The 23,628-nt window shown below is 33.6% G+C and overlaps 13 protein-coding genes across 13 annotated transcripts; 7 read left to right on the top strand and 6 right to left on the bottom strand.

Moving 5' to 3' along the window:
- Nucleotides 1-225: 225 nt before the first annotated feature.
- Nucleotides 226-891, top strand: SOD2 (superoxide dismutase SOD2; the record flags this gene model as incomplete). The annotated part of the gene is made up of 1 exon (XM_019181582.1): nucleotides 226-891. The coding sequence occupies one exon, from the start codon at nucleotides 226-228 to the stop codon at nucleotides 889-891; it is 666 nt and encodes a 221-aa protein (XP_019040498.1).
- Nucleotides 892-1,386: 495 nt separating this feature from the next.
- RMT2 (protein-arginine N5-methyltransferase) lies at nucleotides 1,387-2,676 on the top strand (the record flags this gene model as incomplete). The annotated part of the gene is made up of 1 exon (XM_019181481.1): nucleotides 1,387-2,676. The coding sequence occupies one exon, from the start codon at nucleotides 1,387-1,389 to the stop codon at nucleotides 2,674-2,676; it is 1,290 nt and encodes a 429-aa protein (XP_019040497.1).
- A 22-nt stretch (nucleotides 2,677-2,698) lies between these two features.
- Nucleotides 2,699-3,463, bottom strand: WICANDRAFT_61847 (uncharacterized protein; the record flags this gene model as incomplete). The annotated part of the gene is made up of 1 exon (XM_019183258.1): nucleotides 2,699-3,463. The coding sequence occupies one exon, from the start codon at nucleotides 3,461-3,463 to the stop codon at nucleotides 2,699-2,701; it is 765 nt and encodes a 254-aa protein (XP_019040496.1).
- A 489-nt stretch (nucleotides 3,464-3,952) lies between these two features.
- WICANDRAFT_61846 (sugar porter family MFS transporter) lies at nucleotides 3,953-5,623 on the bottom strand (the record flags this gene model as incomplete). Its single annotated transcript, XM_019183257.1, has 1 exon — nucleotides 3,953-5,623. The coding sequence occupies one exon, from the start codon at nucleotides 5,621-5,623 to the stop codon at nucleotides 3,953-3,955; it is 1,671 nt and encodes a 556-aa protein (XP_019040495.1).
- Nucleotides 5,624-6,617: 994 nt separating this feature from the next.
- WICANDRAFT_61845 (uncharacterized protein) lies at nucleotides 6,618-6,944 on the top strand (the record flags this gene model as incomplete). The annotated part of the gene is made up of 1 exon (XM_019183256.1): nucleotides 6,618-6,944. One exon carries the CDS (start codon nucleotides 6,618-6,620, stop codon nucleotides 6,942-6,944), a length of 327 nt encoding a protein of 108 aa, XP_019040494.1.
- Nucleotides 6,945-7,353: 409 nt separating this feature from the next.
- STP1 (Stp1p) lies at nucleotides 7,354-8,730 on the bottom strand (the record flags this gene model as incomplete). Its single annotated transcript, XM_019183255.1, has 1 exon — nucleotides 7,354-8,730. The coding sequence occupies one exon, from the start codon at nucleotides 8,728-8,730 to the stop codon at nucleotides 7,354-7,356; it is 1,377 nt and encodes a 458-aa protein (XP_019040493.1).
- A 495-nt stretch (nucleotides 8,731-9,225) lies between these two features.
- On the bottom strand, nucleotides 9,226-10,251 carry YMD8 (Ymd8p; the record flags this gene model as incomplete). The annotated part of the gene is made up of 1 exon (XM_019180916.1): nucleotides 9,226-10,251. A coding segment is annotated over one exon (1,026 nt), but the record flags the coding sequence as incomplete, so codon positions are not given.
- A 330-nt stretch (nucleotides 10,252-10,581) lies between these two features.
- Nucleotides 10,582-10,914, bottom strand: WICANDRAFT_83461 (uncharacterized protein; the record flags this gene model as incomplete). Its single annotated transcript, XM_019185549.1, has 1 exon — nucleotides 10,582-10,914. The coding sequence occupies one exon, from the start codon at nucleotides 10,912-10,914 to the stop codon at nucleotides 10,582-10,584; it is 333 nt and encodes a 110-aa protein (XP_019040491.1).
- Nucleotides 10,915-12,966: 2,052 nt separating this feature from the next.
- On the top strand, nucleotides 12,967-14,436 carry YPS7 (putative aspartic endopeptidase). The gene has a single exon (XM_019186253.1). The coding sequence runs from the start codon at nucleotides 13,000-13,002 to the stop codon at nucleotides 14,404-14,406; it is 1,407 nt and encodes a 468-aa protein (XP_019040490.1). The 5' UTR covers nucleotides 12,967-12,999; the 3' UTR covers nucleotides 14,407-14,436.
- Nucleotides 14,437-14,936: 500 nt separating this feature from the next.
- On the top strand, nucleotides 14,937-15,677 carry WICANDRAFT_61841 (uncharacterized protein; the record flags this gene model as incomplete). The annotated part of the gene is made up of 1 exon (XM_019183254.1): nucleotides 14,937-15,677. The coding sequence occupies one exon, from the start codon at nucleotides 14,937-14,939 to the stop codon at nucleotides 15,675-15,677; it is 741 nt and encodes a 246-aa protein (XP_019040489.1).
- Nucleotides 15,678-15,700: 23 nt separating this feature from the next.
- On the bottom strand, nucleotides 15,701-18,436 carry SFB3 (Sfb3p; the record flags this gene model as incomplete). The annotated part of the gene is made up of 1 exon (XM_019181427.1): nucleotides 15,701-18,436. The coding sequence occupies one exon, from the start codon at nucleotides 18,434-18,436 to the stop codon at nucleotides 15,701-15,703; it is 2,736 nt and encodes a 911-aa protein (XP_019040488.1).
- Nucleotides 18,437-18,713: 277 nt separating this feature from the next.
- Nucleotides 18,714-19,655, top strand: WICANDRAFT_21554 (exonuclease 1; the record flags this gene model as incomplete). Its single annotated transcript, XM_019180907.1, has 1 exon — nucleotides 18,714-19,655. A coding segment is annotated over one exon (942 nt), but the record flags the coding sequence as incomplete, so codon positions are not given.
- Nucleotides 19,656-21,055: 1,400 nt separating this feature from the next.
- On the top strand, nucleotides 21,056-23,221 carry WICANDRAFT_77918 (uncharacterized protein; the record flags this gene model as incomplete). Its single annotated transcript, XM_019184635.1, has 1 exon — nucleotides 21,056-23,221. The coding sequence occupies one exon, from the start codon at nucleotides 21,056-21,058 to the stop codon at nucleotides 23,219-23,221; it is 2,166 nt and encodes a 721-aa protein (XP_019040486.1).
- Between the last annotated feature and the right edge of the window lie 407 nt (nucleotides 23,222-23,628).

Here is a 23,628-nt window from a genome sequence, read left to right as displayed (position 1 = left end):
CAAATTAACAAGTCCTTGATCAAAAATTATGTCAAAAATTGATCGAAAAGTTTCGAATTTTTACAAACCAATTCGCGAAATCGCGACATTTGAATATTCGTCATGGGCCACATCCATCCAATGCTTTGCTCCGTTTTTCAAATCAGATATAAAAAACCAAATTGAATCCAAAAAAATTTGTGTAATCCTTTTTTTGTTAAGCCATTACAAGAATATAGTTTAACAATGTCATTCTTATCAACCACCACTCGTGCTTTACGTACCCAAGCTTCAAGAGCTCCATTATTATACAGAACCAAAGTCACTTTACCAGACTTGGATTACGATTATGGTGCTTTAGAACCATACATCTCTGGTCAAATTAATGAATTACATCACAAAAAACATCATCAAACATATGTCAATGGTTACAATGCTGCAATTGAACAACATGCCGAAGCTACTGAAAAAGGTGACGTCTTGAAAACAATTGAATTGACTCAACATATCAAATTCCATGGTGGTGGTTTCAGAAACCATTCTTTATTCTGGAAAAACTTGGCTCCAACCTCTCAAGGTGGTGGTGAATTACCAAGCGGTGAATTAGCTTCCAAGATTGAAGAACAATATGGCTCAATTGATAAGTTAATTGGTTTAACCAATTCTAAATTAGCCGGTGTTCAAGGTTCAGGTTGGGCATTCATTGCTAAAAACAATGAAAATGGTGCTATTGAAGTTGTTCAAACTTATAACCAAGATACTTTAGGTTCCAAATACACTCCATTAATTGCCATTGATGCTTGGGAACATGCCTACTACTTGGAATACCAAAACGTTAAAGCTGATTACTTCAAAGCTATCTGGAACGTTATCAACTGGAAAGAAGCTGAAAGAAGATTTGCTAGTGCTTAAGCAATATGTTGATTTTATTGTTTTACTTTCCATTTTATGTCCATGGGGTCTGTGATTCCGCTTAACTTATGCTAATAACATATCAAGATATTAATATTCAATGGATTGTAGTATGGTCCTTCCTTCTTAAACCCGTTGCGAGACTAAACACCTACACTTTATATGAGATACAGATTCATTGGACCTTCTACAAGCTCAATTGTCAATTAGTCAGTTACTACAGCATATATCGGATAATATCTGAACCAATTGACCCTTATTATCACGTAATTCGAGCAAACACATGCGCTTCATCCAATGACAAATTATCATTATGTCTCGATTCCATCAACGAAAAACTCAAATTAGTGTCATGCTGACATTTACACAGAGCACCCATAGTCAATCTCCGAGGTCCCAGTGTAAATATCAGTCTTAACAAAATGGTTGACCAAAAAAAAAAACTTTTGGCATATAAACCGATGAGCTTTTGAATACGGTTAAAGGGCTGTTGCAATGTCTGAACTTCATGATCTTTGTCGTTTGACAAAAAGACCAATAGATCAAGAATATATTAAGAACTTACAATATTACTTATCAAATGGTATTCCAGCCACATATACTTTAGAAGAGGCTGAAAATTTTGAATTGGGTAAAGAAGATGGAGAATTAACATCAACCACAACTCCATTACATTTGATTTCTTATAACATTCCAAATGATTTGACTGAAGGTGAAACACAAATTGTTTTACAAATCATTGATGAATTATTTAGTTGGGGTGCTGGTTGGAATTTAACTGATAAGAATGGTGATACTCCAGGTGATGTTTTATTTAAAAAGAGTTTAAGAGGTAGTGATTTTTATTCAAGATTTGTTGATGCAGGTGTTCGTGCTGAAATCTTGTTGAGAAAGATTAATGATGATATCGAATTTTTATCAGATGCTGAAGAACCAGAAGATACTAATGATGAAGAAGTTCCACAATTACAAGCAGAAGAAGAGGAACAAGAAGAAGCACAACCAACAGAGGAAGAAATCAAAAAGCAACAAGAATTCGAACGTATCAAGAATGAATTAATAAACGACCCAGCAAACACACAATCAACATACCTTAAAACGAAACTAGAATACAAAGATGGTGCATTAATCACAAAAGATAACCTTGACGGTGTCATGATGGATTGGGAAAATGAATTGATGAAAGCAGGATGTGATACAATTTTCAAATCTTTGGAATATGCAGAAGATGAAGATGATATCAAAGAAGTTAACATTTTAAACATTGGTTTTGGTATGGGGATTATAGATACAATGATTCAATCACGTAACCCAACACATCATTATATAAGTGAAGCGCATCCAGATGTTTTAGCTAAATTACGTCAAGATGGGTGGTTTGAAAAACCAAACGTTACAGTGTTGGAAGGAAGATGGCAAGATACATTACCTGAACTATTAAGTAAAGGTGTTTTTTTCAATGGTATTTATTATGATACTTATAGTGAACATTATTCAGATATGTTGGAGCTATATGATTTAATTGTTGGTTTATTGAAACCTTCTGGTGTTTTCTCATTCTTCAATGGGTTAGGTGCTGATAGACAAGTTATTTATGATGTTTACAAGAAAATTGTGGAAATTGATCTAAATAACTATGGTATGGATGTTAAATATACTGAATTAGAGACTCCAAAATCAACAGGTGAAGAATTCGATGACACAAAAGAAAGTGAATGGCAAGGAATTAAAAGGGCATATTGGAGATGTAAAACTTATTATCATCCAGAAATTAGATTCATATAAAATATAAAAAAAGTTTGTTCATCTATTCACGAGCAATGTAATGAGCTCTATGGACATGAATTGTCTTTTGAGTAACTTTATGTTGTAACAATGGCCATGCTTCATAAGTTCTATAATCTAAAACTAGTGCTCTCTCACAACCATCAATAACTTCATTCAAATCTATAATCATGGCTTCATAGTTAATAACAGTGGAATAAGAAATCAAATCACCACTAAAAGACAATGGATTATCAATTTTTTTAAAGTATTCAACTTCGTAACCATCCATTTTCCTCAATCTTAGGAAAAAATGTCTCAGAAATAATTTCCGAACACTATTGATATCTTCCATAATTAAATACTTGTCATTTGGAACTTCAAAATCTCGAACATCTAAAGGATCACCAGCATGAGGACCATCAAATAACAAATCAAATATTCTTGGATTCAAAACCTTATCAAAACTTAAGAAGTCAACATATAATTTTGTCACAAAAGTTCTCAGAGTTGGTAACGTATGTGTAACAAATTTACTCAAACTTAATAATCCACTAATAACTGTGAAATTTTGGGACAGTGTCATTCTGGATTTCATTTTTTTTGTCACTGTGAATTCATAGCTTCGGCAGTAAGTTGAGACAATGATGTAGATGTTCCCATATAGTTTTGAATAACATTGTTGCTTCAATGCTCTGCAAGTTTTCGATAATGAAATGATTGATGCTTGAGATAAATGAAATAGCACTATTTGGAAAATTTCTGGAGGTAGCTGTCTTAATGGGAAGTTTATTGTTTCGATATCCATGTCTGGCTATATCTTGATCTGGGTAGGATATTAATGAATTGATAGTTTTATAATTTTGATAATTTTTCAGCTTTTTCAGAATAATATCAACCTCCACCAAGTAATCTGTAATTTTATATCTTGAAAACACTTGAAACAAGAATTTTGAAAAATGTCTAAAATAGATTAGAACTAATATCAGTAAAATATTTGAACAATTTTAAGCGTACCAACCTCAAAATACTTCGTAGTTTACCATTTCAATTTTGTGTAACCGTTGTTTATAAATCTTGTCACCGCGAAAATCTCAACTTTGTGTCAAATCTATACCTTCCGTTTAAATCCGGAAACAATAGAGATTGTCGACATTATCGTTTCCCAGATTAGCGAAGTGCTTTTTGAGTTGAAAAGTTTACAAAGGAAAATCACATTGAGAATACAGTCATTCATTAATACATAAGCGAAAGAATACATAGCTATAAAAACCAAAAAAAACACACAAGTACACCATCAAACAATTGAATTATTCCTAGAACTTTCAACAACTTCTCCAATATTACTAACAACTTCAATATCCGGTTTATCGACATTATCACTTGAGTGACCCACACCCTCAATTCTTCTAACCAACTCCCTTCTTTCTAAATTATCCCTTTCGATCAATTTCAAAACAATCGAATGAGCCCTCCATGGCTTATGCTTAAATAATTCATCAACATACTCCACAGGGATCCCCTTGGTCTCTGGATACAACATATAAAAAATTGGTAAACTAACCAACATCATTGAAGCGAAAAAGAAGAAAACCCCATACTTCATCTTATCAATCATTTGATTAGTGAACCTAGCCATGATAAAAGCCCAAAACCAATTACTCGCCGCATTAATTGAACTTGTCACACTTTTCAAATTTGTTGGGAAGACTTCAGAATTCCAAACCCATGGTGTACCACTCCATGACAAGGCAAACCCAATAGTCCATATATAAAACATTGCTAAAGCTGCACGACCACCTGAATCTAATGAAGAGCCCTCAGGCTTTGAAGTTGGGTTTGCAACTTTGATGTAAGCGCCAATATACCACATACATGTGGAACAAATGATTAATCCAGTGATTTGACAAGGTCTTCTACCGAATTTATCAATGATGTAAAAGGACCAAACAAAGCAAAAAACACCTTTTAATATACCAAATATACCTGTTGATAATAATGAAGAGTTTAATGAGGAAACACCCATTGTTTTGAAAATTTTGGGGGAATAATAATTGACAGCATTGACTGCGATTGTATTTTGAATGATGAATAATGAAGTTGATAAGAATAATCTATATAGTAATGATTTAGATCCTAGGATTTTCTTTATTGGGTCAGTTAAACCTAATCCGATTTCTTGTTTTTTCATCATTATTTCATTTTCCATAACATTCACTTCATATTGAATATATTCATCATCTGGCTGTAATTGTCTAAGATAACATAAATTTCGCAAACCTTGTTCACGTTTACCCACGCTAAACAACCAACGAGGAGATTCTGGTAAAGTGTAAACACCTAATGCAAATATCCCCGGAGGAACTAATTGAAGAGCCACTGGGATTTGCCATTGCCTTGATTGATCATCAGGTATATTTATTGAAGTTCCATAATTTATCCAAAATCCAATAATACCACCACATTGCCATGTAATTTCAATAGCACCAACTAATTGACCCCTTATTGCATCCGGACTAATCTCAGATATATACATTGGAGCCAAATTGGAAACAGCACCAATACCTAATCCAGTCAACACTCTACCTGCATACATTGTGCCTAATCCAGTTTTAGAATTTGACGCTAATTGAATAGCAGAACCAACCAGTAAAAGCACAGTGGCAATGATTAAACTACCTTTCCGCCCATACTTATAACCTAATGGATATATGAACAAGGCGCCAAAGAAAGCACCAGCTTGGAACAAGGAGACAATAGTTTCAGAAGTCCAAGATTGTTTTGAAGTTGATTGTTTATCAAGGCCAAATTCATGTTTAAAAGATTTTAAAGAAATCATCCCACCTACAAATCCAGCATCATAACCAATTATAACCGCAACCCATGAAGCTAATAAAGCGGACCAGTAGATACGCCAGTTGTAAACAGACTTTGGGGTTGGTCTTGTTTCTTGTTTCTTAAAGGACATGGCTTGGAAGGGTGTATACAGAGGATGGATAATAGAAGCACTGCTTGAATCCTCTTTATACCCTTTGTTTACATATCTAAGCTTTCCAACGTGGGTTCAGCCTTATCATTTGCTTATCGAAAAGTGTCATCTTTTGTATGAGCTTATCACAGGCCGTTTACAGCCGAATCCTCGCGAATGTGTTCTGCAGTGTGCACTCATCACGTGCCACTTCATTTCCCAAAGGAGTCCTGCCGTTTCTTTTGCCCCGCGTCCAAAAGCAACTTTGAACTGAAATTTGAGTCGCTGCCTGACTCAACAAAGTGACGTGAACAATAACGAGACAGTGGGATAATCGTTGGGTAGTATCTTTACTATTACTTTACTATTACCATTAATCTATTACTTCTATTACTCCTATGTATTACTCCTATTATTCTCATACTAAATGGCCACAAATGACCCCTGTCTAAGCCATCAGTTTGAGCCAGGGCTATACGCTGAATCTCGAGATTGTTGTTATAGCAAGCATCTGACATCCAAGGCCGAACTCTTCCACACTTTAACGCTCCACATCAAGAAACGATGGAAACCTCAACGCAAAGAGAAAGAAATGAGTCAATAAAGGTACAACAACTACAACTATACACTCCTTAATTTGTTGAATTCTATTACCAAATTAAGTAACTTCTTTTACTCCCATCCCAGTCATTTTTCCTTCTTTTTCTGTACCTTGTCGCGTTATTCCTCGATTGTGTCCCCCTGGGCCTCGAGAAAACCCTCAAAAATGGTTGATCTAGAACCAGTTCCAAACGTTGAACTCACTAAAATAAAAGAAACAAACCCACTGGAAAATTCTTTTTATGGGCTGTACTTGGAACCTACCCTGGTCCATAAATGGCTAATTATAGTAACCTTTTCAACAAGTGTATAAATACCCATAAATTCTTCCAAGAATCTTTTTGTCTTGTTCTTCTTCTTTCCATTACACAATAGAGAATAAAGACAGCCAAAAATGAAATCACTCACTTTAATCACTTCATTATCATTACTTTCTTTGATTACTGCTCAATCATCTAACTCCACCGGTGGTGTTGCTGGTGGTTCATCAAACTCTACTGGAGGTGGTGCTGCTGGTGGTTCTGGCTCATCAAACTCAACTGGTGGTGGTGCTGCCGGTGGTGGTTCAGGCTCTAACTCTACTGGTGGCGGTGGTGCTGGTGGCTCTAGTGGCTCTGGTTCCTCATCAGTCAGTACTGCCATGGCCAATGGTGGTCGTGGTGTTGCTTCAGGTGTTGCTGTTGCTGGTTTAGTTGGTGGTGTTGCTGCTTTATTATTGTAATGAGATTTACTTCTGTTGTTTAGTTTGAAGTTTGATACTTCAGCTGTGTTTTTTTTATCACAAATGTTTATATCTAGAATTGTTGAAAAGGAATAATTAATGGTAATATAATTATAAAACTTAATGGACAATTAATACAATGTAGTTAAATAACTGAAGTGTAACTTGGAACAATGGGGCCCAGCAAACAGGACAGAGAACTAGGATGAATCAATGAAAGTCACTACACATCTTCATGATAATACAATCCATATAATTCCTATTTTCATTATTAACATTACTATAAATATAACCGAGACATATAAAACCTTTCCAAGGAGAAAGCTTTACAAAACAAACCAAAAGCAAAAAATAACACACACACACAAATCAACAATCTACTTTTCCCAATATACCTTGATAAAAATCCTTAATAACGATAATATGAATAAACTTGTTCAGTATCTAAAGAAAATTCATCATTTTCATCATAATCATTCCCAACAACAACAGGAGCCATTGAAATGATTTTTTCATTCTTATTACCACCACCAATAACTTGTTGAGGATGTTGAAATTGTGATAACAAATTATTATGATTCAACCCATTTGGTGGTGACCCATCTTGAGTATTTGGACTCATCAAATTATCATCATTCCCACTACTATGTCCAGACCCAACATCATCACCATTACCATTACCACCATTTGTTGAAGGAAATTCATAATTCCGTCTTCTAGAATTCTTTACACGACCTTCATAACCTTTTGGCAACATCTCACATTCACCATTCTCAATATGATGTTCAACCCAATCTTCATTATTTAGATAATTCTTACCACACATTCCACATTTCCCTGGGGTATTTGGACGATCTTGAGATCTTGTACCTTGAGGATATTTAAAATGTCTAGCTTTTAAATGTGTCTTGTATGTATCACGACGACTAAACCCACCATTTGGATGACATTTATTATCTGAGGTTGGGTTGAAAAAGGGACATTCATAAGCTTTATTAATTGCATGTTTCTTGATATGACGTGTTAGGTATCCCCTTATTCTAAATTCTGCATGACAATATTCACATGTAAAGATCTTGTGACTCCCTGATTTAGGCGAGGTTGATGATGATGAAGGATGATGTTGATCAGATAAGGGAGAGTCTTGATCTTCTTGTTCTTGTTCTTCTTGAAGTTTTTTTTCAGCCTCTTGTTCTTGTCTCTCCTCTTCTGAAATGTTGAAAAAATCAGGATGAGGTAAATCTGGAATGATTTCATCTAATGAATGTGTTGAATCTTCATCAGATTTATGGAATTGTTCATTAATATTATAAGGAGATGGTGTATCTTTTGAACCATTTGAAAATTTTAAACCATTTGGTGATAATTCATCATGTGTACTGATTGTTGAACCTGTTGATGTTAAAAATGGTGAAGTTATATTACTTAAAGTTTGTTTTTGATGATCTGATGGATCAATATCCCATGTTATTGTACCATCTGGATTTATAACTTTATTTAATTTGGAAACTTCCATTGAACATGGTTTTGCTGTGGAATTTGATAATAAATCTTGTTGATAATTAATTCTCTTTGGGAAAAGATCTATTGATGTTTCATTATTTGTAGATTCTTTAACTTTAAGTTGTTGTTCATTTGTTTGCTTTGTTGTATTACTTGTTGTTATTATTGCTTCCTTCTTTTTTGGCAACACCTGATCGAAAATCTTGAGATTCAGCACATAATGATATAGATGATTGATATATCCAAAGATGGATATATGTTCAGACGTATTCTCACGTTTCATAGTGATCATACTAAAAGTCTTTCTCTTTGTTGTAGTTGTTGTTTGTTAAAAGACTAGTTTTTTAACTCCCTATTTTCCCAAAACTTGTCAAGTACTCCAATAAAAACTAGTGCGAGAAACAAAAAAACACCAAAAACCAGGAATGAAGATAAAATCTGTTTAAATCTAACAAAACAAATGCTTTTTTACCAACGCAAATTATTTCTTTGTTTTTATAAATTGAAAATGTTCAAAAGATTATCTGATTGTTTTTTCCCTTTGTTTTTGAATAAAGAAAGAAAGTCAAAATCGTATCACTCAAGCGACGTTTTTTTTTTCTTGTTTTTCGCCTTCAAACAAAAAAAAAATTTTCTAAAATTTGAATTTGGGCAGTTGCCGACGGCAAATGGCGCCTGAAATACGGAAAGGGTAATACGGGGGTACTGTAAGTCACGTGAATGAAAGAGAACCAGTTACGAGGGTGTATAATGGAAAGAGTCTTTAAATCTATACATTTTCTAATTCATATCTATCCCTATCATTAAGTTTCATATTCTCCTCAGCTTCTTTTAATCTTTCCAAGTATCTATAATAATTATACCATGCGATATCCACTAATGTAATGATTAATCCAATAAAATTCATAAATGTTAAACGATCATGGAAAATAAATGTACTAACAATAATTGTTAAAATTTCTTTAAAAATCCCTGCAATACTTAGAGTAATAACTTGAGCTCTTTGTAATATTGCAAATTCAAAAATTGTCATGAAAAACACCAAGATACCAGGAAATAATAACAATATTAAAGTTTTCAAAATTCCTCGTTCTTCCCAAATTGAAGCATTTAAAAATTTCCCCAAACCTTCAATACCTAATCCAATACAAAACAACACAACAAACATTGGAGGAGATAATTGATATATAGTCACAATAGGATTCTTCTTCCCCTTTGATTCATTATTCTTGTGTAATAACAATTGAGTGAAAACCCAACGTAACCCACTCATACAACTTGACATTAAAACTAGTGAAAATCCCAAATAGAAATGACTATCCTCCTCCTTACCATCATCATTACTTTGACTTTTATCATTATCAACCATCAACATAACACCAAATGACATTAATAACACAATTCCTAACAAATTTAAACTAAATTTTTCTAATCTACAAATAACACCAAATAATAAAACAAAAGCAATACTAGAACTTTTCACCATCGTGTATGTTGTTAATGTGATGAATCTGAAACTCATATTCCCTGACCCAATATCTCCAGCACTTGCCGTTGCACATGGTAAGATATGTGTTAGGTAAAATTTCAAACCTTGACGAGTGATGAGTTTATCTTGGGTTTCATTTTCCTGTTGGGGCCTTATTGTAGGTTTGAACCAGATTGTCAAGAATGATAGTATGGATAGTAATAATTGATGGAATGATGTGATCAATATTGGGAATGGTAAGTTTAATTTAGATTTATCAAACATCCATTTATTATATAACGATATTGTTAATGAAAAGACATACCAACCAATTATGCAAAAGATTAATTGGATTATTGTTGGGGTGAAGAAATTAGGTTTCTGTATTGGTTTAGCGGTGTCTTGATCTTCAATGATGGTTGGTTCTAATGGTGATGGTGATGTTATTGGATGTTCATCATTATGATCATTGGTTGAAAGGGAAATGTTTGGTTTTTGAGAATTCACTATAGATGGTCTGCGGTATATTTCTGTTTGGGATGAGTTTAGGAGACGTCCTGTTTCTGATTGTAATGAGTCTATTACCATGATGAATATTGATGGGGTGCTAGTTCCATTAATTATGTTTTAAAGGCTTGTTGATGTTGATGTTGATTTGTTTAAAATTTAAAATTTCGTGTCGCTTGGAAAATTCATTCGCGATAATTTGTTGAGGTACGTCACTTTTCTGAAAGCATCAAGTTTTAAATTAATTTGTTTGGGTTGGGCTAGTTTTGATATTTGATTTGATGTTATTTGTTCAGTGTTCGTGTTGTTAATGCGGTGGTTGCAGAGTGTGCTCATCCTCTTTGGGTACACTAAATTATAATGGTTTTGAATATTTAATTTAGTGCTAGAATAGTGATCAGAATTGCAAAAAGCTATATATAGATCACCACGAGCACTGCAAAGAGTTGCAAAGGTAGTCAAGAGTAATAAATTTATGTATTCAGCAGCCATTTGATTATGAGAACTAAAGGCCCAAGGCTACAAGCTTGGTTCTACTTGTGCATCTTGCAACCGAGGGACGTCTTCATTTTTGATTTCTCCAAGACAAGTATTTAACTGGAAAAGCAGAGGATTTGTTGATGCTGGCTATAGCGTGTTAGTGGAGACTCTTGGATCTCTATACAGCTGTATTGGCACTCCAATGACATAGACGTTGACTATTGGCTCTTGCCTCTTGAATAATGTTGATGGAATGCCTTTATTGATGAATACTGGTCTCGATCCGTTTTTGAGAATGAGAATGAATCTATGGCTTGAAAGCTCAAAATGTTGAATATTATTCGCTTTTTCAGCAAATTTGTCAATGGTATTGACAAAGACACAAAGAACTCTTCAGTATAATTATCAGATATAACTCAGTCACTTAAATCAAGTACAGTACTGTTTAAATTCTTCAAACCTATTGACCCATATACAGTCTTGTACTTCGCGAATGCAATCTGGGCGCGTATTCCCACAGCCAAATTTTATTCAAGTTTAAAGAGGTTTCAAATAATGGAATTAATGATGAGTTATTGATAGGAAGAGTAGAGGTCTGTCATACTGACTAACTGCTACTAGTACTACTCACCTCACTAACTTGAGTAAGAGCTCACTAGCTCATCTACAAAACTAGGATCGTCTTGAATCCACTAGATGTATCATGATGCTCAACGGTGTACTGCATTGAAGTGGGTACAGTCAAGAGAATTTAAACTACCGAACTAGTGCATTCTCAAAGTGAACGTTTTGAGTTAGGGTTAGATAAAACCAACCCTACACTTTGTTATACCTTGATTAAATGTGCTAGATCTTGCAACTTGGAACTCTTTGTTGACTTGATCTCTGAATCTGGCTTTAAAACGGAATACCACATGCACAATTCATTTCATTCTACAGCAGCTAATTTGGTGAACTTTTGGATGCCTAACTACACGAAATCAAAACATCGAGCTCTGAAGAGACACTTACTCGAAGATCTCAGAGATCAGAGGTCAGTATGGTCATTGAAGCTGTCATTTAATTTCTTGATCAGGATGTCGAGGAATCTCCAAGGCTTATAAGACCTTGATAAAAATAGCTGTCTCCTTTCAACTAGTGCACTTCAAACAGTCGTAAAGAGGTCTTTGTGATGTGAATGTTGAGCTGAATCGTGCAGTGATCGCTACACAACTTGACTTACAACTTACAACTCCTTGTACACACTCCAGTCTCCAACCATTCACGAATCACAGTATTTGCATTCATTTACTACTGTCCCTAATGCCCCCAGGACAAATTACTACACCACCCTGCCCTTGAAGGCCCCGTGTAATTCTCTGCCTAGAGCTAAGCTCAATATTGTCTAACCTTTTGAGCCTACGTTCGGCATTCATCATTAATTAGCTGCTACATACAAGTGCTCATGACGATTATAAGCCATTTCAGTATAAAAAGCACTTGATCCCACCAAAACCACTATCTTTTACCTATTTAATTAACCAAATACTCAATATTCAATCAACCGAACCTGTCCACTTCTACCACTTTATTTAAACTGTGACGTCGTTAACTGTTCAACGTGAATTAGCGGATTTTATCATACTTTAAAAATTTGTTTTGCGGTGAACGTTTTTTGGTTTTCAATTTTTTTTTCTTTTTAAAAAGTCAAAAAAATTTATAGGAAAATCTGAAAATAGGCTGTTCTTGACTATAACTAGTATCAGCTATTTAACAACAACAACTCATTCGCTCTACATAGATCTCAATTTGAAAGTGAAGATACACTGGTTGGTTATAGCTCGAATCTCACATCAAGAACCACCTTTTTCCCTTCAACACCATACAATATTTCATACTACACCCCTTTTTTAAAGAATGATTCAGCTAGTGAATCTCATAATACCGCTAGTATCATTGATAATACCCTTCATCTCAGCTGCTGACTCAAACTCCTCCTCTACAAGCCATTCATCATCTTCAAACAACTCATCCTCATCCTCATCACACCCATTGAGCCCCTTTCCTACAATAAAAGCACAATCCGATAATGGGTTTGTTTACTACACAAATATAAGCATGGGTACTCCACCTCAAGAGTTGAGCTTAAGAATAGATATAGCTCAACCATACGTATGGACCAGGTCAAGACAGAGCTTGCCTGTGTGTGCAAATGGTCAAACGCCTAATAATACGTTTGAATGTGATTCGGGTATTGGTGCTTTTAATCAAAGTGCTTCATCGAGTTATTATGATGAAAATAATTGGCAAAGATTGATCTTTTTGGATTATGTTTGGGTTAATGGTACAATGTCTCAAGATACTTTAGCATTTGATCAAGCTTTTAATGTTGATATCAATGGATCAGAAACTAGAAATTTAACTGTAAATGAAATTAATTTCATAAATGCAAATGATTCAAGAGTGCCTATGGGTGGATTAGGTCTTTCTTCAAAATTTGATGATTCTAATAATGATTATAATACAAACTTCTTGGATATCTTGAAAGATCAACATGTTATAAATTCTTCAAGTTTTTCATTATATCATAAAGATGATTCAAGTGCAGATTTAATGCTTGGTGGTGTTAATCAAGATTATTACGTGGGAGATTTCGTTGTGTTTGATAAACAACCTTATTGGGATAATCGTGAAAACAAACTAGTCAATGATTATCCAATCTTGCCATTATCTTCATTAATGGTTAGTAATGCTCGTGGTCAAACTGCTTATATTTCAACTTCAAATAATACTGAACCGGTATTGATAGATACAAGATCTTCTTATAATTATTTACCATACTCCATGGTTGTTGCATTAGCTGTTCAATTAAATGCCTTTTATTCAAATGATATTGATGTTTGGTTATTAAAATGTTCAATAACAAACTTAAATGCAACTATTGGGTTCCAATTTGGTAACGTTACAGTTAATGTCCCAATTGATGAAATGATTAATCCAGCATACACAAGTTCAGGTAATGAAACCTTAGTATTTGATGATGGTGAAGAAGCTTGCTTATTATTAGTCACTCCAAATTATTATTTTGGTTATTCTGTTCTTGGGTCCCCTTTTTTCAAATCTGCTTATATTGCAGTAGATAATGAAGCAAATAAAATTGCAATTGCTCAAGCTGCAAAAGGTAATCATACAAGAGAACAATCATCCACAACAACAGATTTTGCCGCATCTGCAATCTCTTCAGGTCATATCCCATTTGCATCACCAAACAATATAACTCAACTCTATACAATGAGATTTGATCAATCCTCTATAAAATCTTCAGCTCAACCTGATATGGTTACTGTTAGTATCACTAATGGTGAGGTCTTTACAGGGAGAGTTCAACCTTCAAATAGTTCAAGTATGAGTTCTTCAGCTAGTGGTGGAGGTGTTCAATTAAACAATCATTATAATAATGGTAATTCAGTATTAGGTTATGTTTTCAGTTTTATTACTGTTGTTGGTTTAGGAATTTTGTTATGAAGTGTTTTTTCGTTCCCTGTTGTTTAAAAAACAACAAAAAGGCATATTGTGTAGTTTAGTTGGGTTTCTTTTTTGTCCATTTCTTTAGTTTGATTTTATAATAAGAATGTTTTTAAAGTGTATTTTTAGTGAAAAGATTTCAGTAAATTAAGTTTCTTCTCATCGATGATCTTTTTTTTTTGATAGGAGCAATTGAGACAATCAAGGAAATGAAAAACAGACCCCGTTATTGTTTCATACTCGTTAACCAATTGTACTCGAGTGTTCTAATTCAATAAAGAAATCTTCAGAAGCTGTTAGATTCTATTCATTTAGTTTAAGTTGGTAACTGAACTTCAATTTATTCATCCTCAAAGAATCTTGGTTTCACTGTTTTAAGCCCCTGTCAAGAAATAGAACAAAGGGTACCAAAGAGAACTATACAATTAACTACATTCAATATTCATCATCTTCACAATAAAACTGTTCTAAATACCTGTTATCCAATATTTACTCAATATTCATCCTTCCCACCCTTTGATAGCCTCAATATGACCCTTCATTCATATTTACACTCCACATTAACAACCCTATTATCACCACAAAAACAATCATCATCAATCCCAATAGAGACTGATTATGAACTATCACCAGACTATGAAGACTCTACACACTCAATCTCTGATCGTATAATATCTCAAAGACAAAAAATCTCAAACTTTTCCACACCTACAAGATCAAGACCAAATCGTCAACACACAACTGCACCAAGCACCACCACAACAACAACAACCATTGAAATATCCAATGATTTTGAAGATGATCGTGACAAGATTAGACAATTCATTAATGTCAAACAGACACTATTATCTCTTCGAAATCTGGAGAAATTGATCACGGATCCTAATGTGAATTATGAAGGTTTTAAAAAAACTTATATCGAATCAAGTATGGGGTTATTAAATTCTATTCAGGATAGAGCAGAATTACAAACATTGAGTACAGGAACAACGGATCAATCAAGGGATTATTTGATAAGGATCGGATTGGTTTCTGTGCAGATATTCGTTGTCTTGATGGATTTGTTCACTCCGTTGTTTATACAATTCACTGTGATGTGGAGACAAGTTTTAAATAATGATTTGGTTCAGAAAATTTTGAATACTGTGGTGGAGTTGATATTTGTTTTGTTGACACTGGTTTTGGATTATTTGAAAAAGTATCAACTAAAGTCTAAAAAGCAAAAGAGGTTAAAGAGTCATCAAAATCCTACAAAGTTCAAAAGAATATAGATGTATGTATGTCCCTTTTATTATTAAAAATGAACAAATCTTTGGCTTAATGTACTATCATCATGTTTTGGTTCACTGGCTTTGATAACCTTGTCATTCTCTAATCTATCTCTTATTTGTTTATGAATATTTACTAAAAATTCATCAAATCCTTGAGTCTTATCAATGGCTCTATCTTCAACTAATTGATCTCCAATTTCAAACTCAGATCCATCAATACCAACACGAACTAATTGAAATGTCAAGTTTTCAAAACCTAACAAATTTTTATAATATTCAACAAGATTCCTAGCTTGTAATGAAACATGAGTATTTAATTCTGGTAAATCATTCTTAAAATATGCTAATTCTTCTAATTTCTCCACTCCTAATAAATCATTCAATAATAATGGATTAACTGCATTATGGATCCATAAATATAATTTTTCACCATTGAAAATAAAATATGCACCACCATATTCAAGATCTTTTGATGCGGCTCTTGAATTGATTGATAGGTTAAAGTATCCACTAACATCATCATATAAACAATCTTTTTCATCTAAGTTATGCAATCCAATAATTCTTGGATATAATTTCAACAACATTTTATCTAATGGTAAAGAATTTAATTCATAATAATCATAAATTTTCGGATTGTTTGGTATAGAAGTTTTGAAAATTTTGGATTTTTGAAATGATGAAATATATGCAATTAATGTCTTTAAACTATCTGGGAAAACTAATTCTGTTGGCATCAAGTTATTTTGAACTGCTAATCCACGATATTGTGTAAACACTTCAACTAATTTATTAGTTGTTGTTAATTTAATCTCTGTTGGGTGTTGTTTGCTTAGATAACTTAGACAATCTTTAATAATAATATCCAATACAACATCTTGATCTGCAAATGAAAACACTTCAGCAACATCACTAGTAATAGCTACAACGGAATTAATAACTCTTACTCTTCTTTTACCATCTAATCCTGTGTATAATAGAGCAGCTTGGAAATGGGCATCTTCTTTGGTATTTATCTTCTCATCATATGAAAACAAGACAGAATATTGTTGTTCAGAACTTAGTACTGGCAATTTTGGATCGTTAGTGGTTTTTGAATCAAAATTACCATAATATTTAGCAACTTGTAAGCCTGCAGAACAACGAACTTTCAGTTGTCCTTGATAACCACGAGTACTCAATATAGCCTTCTTATAATCTTCATTAAATTGAATCTCATCCCTTTCTGGTTGGTAATTTGAATAAAGTTTTAATAATCCACTAGTTTTGTTTGTGATTATTGACGAATTAATTAAATCCACTGAACTTCTTGTAATAACAAACAAATCTAAACCAACATTCATCTTGATATATTCATCAGCTAATTTATTATAATAGGTATTTTCTGATTTAAAAGTATCAGTTCCATTATCTTTATCATTTGGATTGGTCAAAGTACCTGGTCCCCAACTTGGTAATTTCGATAATGTTGCAGTGACTTTACCTCCACCAACAGTCCCCAATGCATAAAGTGCATATTTCAAAGCAGCGCCATAAGCAACTTCTGGTGATTTATATTCAAAATATAACTCATCAATCTTATTCAATGCATCATTTATTTGGAAGACATATTCTTGAGGATCAACAAATAATCCATCATAAATTGGAACAAATGGATCTTCAAGATCTGATGCAACATGTACTTGGCTCTGTTCTGATTTCAAATTATAGAACTGAACTCTTTGATCATAGGTTATGATGGCAACTTTCACGAACGGTGGTAATTTATCCAAAGTGGATCTAATAGCTTCTGTTGTAGATCTTATAATATCATTAGTTGCACTAACATCAATCAAAAAGACATGATGTAATGAGCTTGGCTCAACTCCTTCTTCTGACCAATACGTTTCAGGGACAATGAAATCAACAGTCCCCAAATGTAGTTCGGGTCTTTGTAAGAAATCAATTCTGCGACCAGTTGCATCCAATGGTGATTGATATTCAGTTGGAATTGGTGTTGCAAACTTACACATATTACAGATAACTTTCTGTTCATGTGTGAATGTCATTCCAGGGTTGATATAAGTACGACAGCGACGACAACGAGGTGGTCCACCAATAGGTGTAAGATCAACTTCTGGAACTGGTTCTTCATTATATTCTAGTGGTGCAAATGGACGTACTGTCAGACCTAGTGGTAATTTGGTTGAGTTTCTTAAAGCTTCACTTGATGGAACGTTATACATTGATAATCTCATGAATTTTGGAATTGCACAACCTTGATCAATGGAAACATATTTAGTTGTTGAAGTAGGTGGTAGAACATTCTCAAATGACTTGAAAGTATTTGTTGCATATTCAGCTTCTTGTAATTTTCTTTGATAAGGGACTGATAAAGAACCTGATGCATCTTGACCGTTTGTCGGTACAGGAGCAATTGGAGCTTGTGCAAATTGTGAAGGGATACCACTAACATCTGGAGTGAATGCTGATGGGGTACCTGCTAATGATGAAGCAGCAGGACTTGGATAACCCAATGGTGTTTGGAAAGGTTGTTGTAAAGCAGCGCTATTACCGAAAGCTTGTGGGTTTGAAGCTTGGAATTGGGAAGCAGCAGCAGCAGCACCTGGAGCAGTGTTCAAGTTGTGGTAAGCTCTAGCTGGTCTTTTTTTCTTTGAATGAACAGGTGCTTGACCTCCGATTTGTTGTTGTTGTTGTTGATCGGCTAGTCCAAGGTTCTGGACGCCGTTTGTCAATTGATCCAGTGGTGTATTGGACATTGGATACGACATTTCTCTCCTAAATCAAGTCACCAACAAAGGCAGTAAAGACACACCAGCGAATGTTACGGATCTGAGCTTTTGATTAGATTCCAAATTGTTCATGTGTCCAAAATCCAAACGGTCAACTCGAAGAAAAACACGAATTCGCGATTTTTTTTAACTTTGTACTGTTTACGCGAATCAGAAGAAAAAAACATAAACAAACCAATTTCATAGGCTTTAAAGCAGTCTTTGGGTATACAAAAGAAAGTATAAAGGCTTTTGGACTAGTGTTATGGGTGTCAAGGGACTCCTACCACAGTTGAAGGAGATCCAGGAGGGTTTGACGTTAGAGAGGTTCAGAGGGAAGACTTTGGCTATAGATTCATATGCTTGGTTACATAGAAGTGTGTTTTCGTGCTCATGGGAGTTGGCTCAAGATATGGAAACTACGAAATATCTTTCGTTTTTCAAAAAGAAAGTGATGATGTTGAAACATTTTGGTATTGAACCATACTTTGTATTTGACGGTGACCACTTTGAAAGTAAAAATGATACTGAAATTGAAAGAGAACAAAATAGAATAAGGAATAAAGAGAAAGGTCTAGAGATGTTACAAAATGGGAATAGGAAACTTGCTGGTGAGTTTTTCATGAAGAGTATTGATGTCACTCCTTCAATGGCTAAATCAATTATTGAGTATTTGAAATCGGAAAACATGAAATATGTTGTCGCGCCATATGAAGCAGATCCACAACTTGTTTATCTTGAAAAATTGGGTCTTGTTGATGGGATTATAAGTGAAGATTCTGATCTTTTGATCTTTGGTGCCAGATGCTTGTTGACCAAGCTTAATGACTTTGGTGAATGTGTTGAGATTAGACGTGAGAATTTCAAAAAATGTAAAGCGGTTCCAATTGGATTGATGAATGAGTCCAAATTGAGAATGGTTGCTTGTTTGAGTGGGTGTGATTATACTAATGGGATACCTGGGATTGGGATAGTGAAAGCTTTTAGACTTGTCAAGAGACATAGTAATATTTCAAAGTGCATTATGAGTTTGAAATTAGAGGGAAAGACACCAGTACCAGCTGAATTTGAAATGGAATACAAGAAAGCTGATGTATCATTTCAATATCAAAGAGTTTTCAATCCAATAACCAATGAGATTTCCACATTGAACGAGGTTCCATCTCAAATTGATGAAGTATTATTACTTGAATGCATCGGTAAATTACATGATAATTCAATCCATCATCAAATAGCTATGGGTGAATTGGATCCAATTTCCAAAAAACCATTGAAATCAAGAGAAGAAATTGTTCGTTCTAAATCGTTTACAATTGCATCAACTCCAGTTTCAAAGCCGTTATTAGCAGGAAGCGAAAGGGTGGCTAAGAGGTCATACTCAACACCGGTCACATCAGGAATGCAACGGATTGATTCGTTTTTCAAAACATCACAAGATAGACCAAATAATAGATCAACTACAGTTCCATCAAAAACTGAAGCTCCACAAGAATTTAGAGTGTTAACACCAAAGAGTTTATCACCAACTTCCAAGAGAAGAAGAATGTTCAATTCACCAATTGCTTATGGTCATACTCCAATAACTTCAGCGAGTAAATTTTTCCAGACCAAGAAACCCATTGTTCAAAATCCACAGGTAGTACCAACTGCAAATGTGTCAAATTTTTCAAAACACAATCCCAACACGGTACCAAATTCTGTTGAGCCGTTGGAACAACAACAGTTACTGGAAAGTTCACCGATTGTGTCCAAATTTAGTGGGAAAGATCCAAATAACACTACAGCAATCCCTGATACCGTTCAAAATAACAATAGCATCCTCAAAGATTTGAATTCAAGTGACTTTGATCTGACTGATCCAGATGATAATGATGATGGTCCTCAATTAGATCATCAAGATAAGCCTAGTTGTTCAAATAAACCAAAAGATGACTTGAAAAGTACCGTTGAGTCGGAACATAAAGGGACTCAACTAGGAACAAATCATCAAAAGGAAGTTGCACAGGGCCTATACGAAAGGTTCGGTTTTAATTGCTTCAAGAGTCATCATACCAAAGTTAACAAGGTTCAAGTAGCTCGATATGGTAAATCTGAACCTTTGAAACCAATCCAACAGAATAATAATATTGATAGACCGAGAACCACAACCGTCAAAACTAAAAGAAGCATTTCAAAGAACCTTACTCTGGATACATTTATTTACAGAGGATCATAGCATTAACCATAATATATAGCATAGTTTAGCATTAAAGTCATATAAGTACAAGTTTGTTTATTTATTTATGTTGTAGTTGTATTGTCTGTCATCGGTTTGCGTGTCAATACGTTCCTTTTTTGTTTTTGTTTTTCTTTCTGGAAAAATTGTTGCCTGATCTCTCAAAAAATTAAAATCGTATGATATTTGAGAGCCAAACTTTGAGAAATGAGTAAACGAGTTTGGGCGACCCAAATTGCTGGAAGGAGAGTTCCAATCATGGCGCTGAGAATATGTTTGGAAGTCATTGGAGAAATTTATTGGTTTCGTTAAAAAACTTTACAATTGCAAAAACTTGTTAACTACTATTTTATCAACAAACAAGAGTTCATCAGAATAGTCAAAGCAAAAAGATGTCGTATGCGTTTGATGACTATGATGCTTTTCTAGCGTCTTTTAACAACAATAACTACAAAGCGCCAAACAACAACATGAACCAGAATCAGCAGATATCCATTGCCCATGACCCTTCATTAACTAATTCAATCACATCTACTGAAGAAGAAGGTATGCTAGATCCATATTATGACTTTGGTACAACTGCAAATGGCGCCAACAATAATCAAAACAACAATAACAACAACATTAATGGCAATTTCTACCTGTCACCAGACTCTATTATTGGAACTTCAAACTCGAGTTCACCAAATGAGTTTCAATTAAACAATGAATTCAACTCATTAGATGGTGCAGCTGTTAATGCTGGTGGTGATTTTAACTATGATGATGGTTTTATGGATCAAAACCAAATCAAAAAGGAATCCATCTCATCCACTGCTTCTTCTTCAACTTCTCCTGTTCCAGTCACACAACAACACAATACCAGAGTTAAACTATCTAATGCTGTGCCACATTCAACCATTGGTAAAAGAGGTCCTAAGAAGGAAAAATCCTCTCATAATATGATTGAAAAAAGATATAGAACTAATATTAATGATAAAATCAATGCATTAAGAGATGCTGTTCCAGCTTTACGTGTCTTGGTTGATAGTGGTGATGATGAAGTTGATGATGATGAATTAGATGGGTTACAACCAGCTAAAAAATTAAACAAGGCCACCATCTTGTCAAAAGCTACCGAATATATCAAACATTTAGAGCATAAAAATGAAGTTTTGAAAAAGGAAAATGATACTTTAAAACATAGATTATATGGTATAAGTAATGGGAATATAACACCAGAAAGTTCTGTTAGTTCATATTCCAGTGAAACTGTTCAAAATCAAAATGATGGTAATCGTGATGGTAATCGTGGTGGTGCTCATCAAAATCAAACTTCATACACTAACAAATTCTTACTCGGTGGGTTAGCTTGTATGGTTGGTGCGGGCTTAAATGATGATTTAAACCATGTTGATTCAACAAGATCCTTATTTGCCTTACCAGTTTTCAGTTTTAACCAACAGGGCTCTCAAGTTGTCGGTAAGCCATTGTTGATTTTGTTCAAGATTGGTTTGATTTTATGTGTTTTATTGAATTTTGTTTTCCCAGCTATTTTCCAATCTAAAAAGAAAGTTGGTGTTGAAACTTCAGAAGTTGTTGATACCGAAGATATTGAAGATGTTAGAAACTTGTCAAAATTTTCAATTTGGAAAACTTTCAAATCTACAAAAGATAGTTCTAATAATGACTATGTCAAGAATTCAATCATCAGATGTTTGAAATTGAAAATTGAAGCTATGAATCAAAATTTCATCAATCAAAAATTGATTAATTTTTATGTTGAACATTTATGGAATTACTCAAAACAAGTTCAATTAGATTCAAGTGAATCAAATTTTGAAGATTTGAATTTAATTTTATCATTAAACAACAATGAAACTATTCATAATGAAGAATATTTAAAGAAATTGTTGAACTTTGAAGTCAAATCAAACTTGGAAGCTGAATTAGAAGATGAAGAATTTACAAACAATTATTCAGTCATCCATATTCTTTATGAAATGATTAATGAAACTAAAACCAATTCTATTTTGGCCAAGTTTATGAATTCTACAATCAATTCATCATTTCAACCAACAGAAACTAAAACCTTATCTGAATATATCAATGTTGAATTAACTACATTATTCAATCCTACAGATGAAAACATTTCCAAACTAAAAGAAAATTTATCAAAATTAAACATTAATGGAGTTAAAGATGATGAAATCTTTATAATGTATGCTTCAATTATTCAAAATTTGATATTCATTAAAAAAGATTTTAAAAGTGCTCAAAAATGGTTTAAAAAATTAGATTTGAAATTGATCAACAAATTTAATTTGTTAGGATTTACTTCATTATATATAATCATATTGAGTATGACTAAATATCCAGAATTATATCAAGATGATCAAGATATAATTTTGCAAATTGAAGAAATTTCTGGTATATTAAGAATTTGGTTAGGAAATACTTCAGGATCAAGTTTGAAATTTGATAAAAGATCACAATTGATTGAATTCTTTGTTAATGTTAATTTAAAAATCAATGGATTAGAAAGTTTAAATGGGAACCTTAGAACTGTTGTTGTGTGAAAGCAAAATAAAACGAGAGAAATGATATTTTTTTGTTTCTATTTGTGATGATGATGATTATGCTTTTTTTTAATAATATCTAAAAATATGGTTATATTTTAATATTTGTCTATTAGTGTTGTTTTTTATTTATTTATATTTGTTTTTGGTGTTTTTTTTTATAATAAGTCCTTGAGGAGACTATTGAAGATCTATTAATTGAAATCAAGTTAAAAAAAGTGATGGATTTTGTTTATTTACTTACCAATTTTGTACAATGTTAATTACCTATTCAAGCACATTATTTATTTATTGAATTGATGTAGATTTTGGTGGTAATTTGAGTGAATTAGTAGACTTTTTGGTGGTTTATATTTCATCATGTCATATTGTTGATGGTATTGTTGAATCTATGAACGACGACTATG

This window comes from Wickerhamomyces anomalus (assembly GCF_001661255.1).
Source record: "Wickerhamomyces anomalus NRRL Y-366-8 unplaced genomic scaffold WICANscaffold_2, whole genome shotgun sequence".
Taxonomy (NCBI): Eukaryota; Fungi; Ascomycota; class Saccharomycetes; order Phaffomycetales; family Wickerhamomycetaceae; genus Hansenula; species Hansenula anomala.
Note: the sequence above shows the minus strand (reverse complement) of the source record. Positions and strands in the feature narration are given on the sequence as shown.

Bases quoted from the DNA above. Each gene is read 5' to 3' on its own strand.
- YPS7 (XM_019186253.1), top strand. From the start codon at position 13,000: ATGGGTACTCCACCTCAAGAGTTGAGCTTAAGAATAGATATAGCTCAA.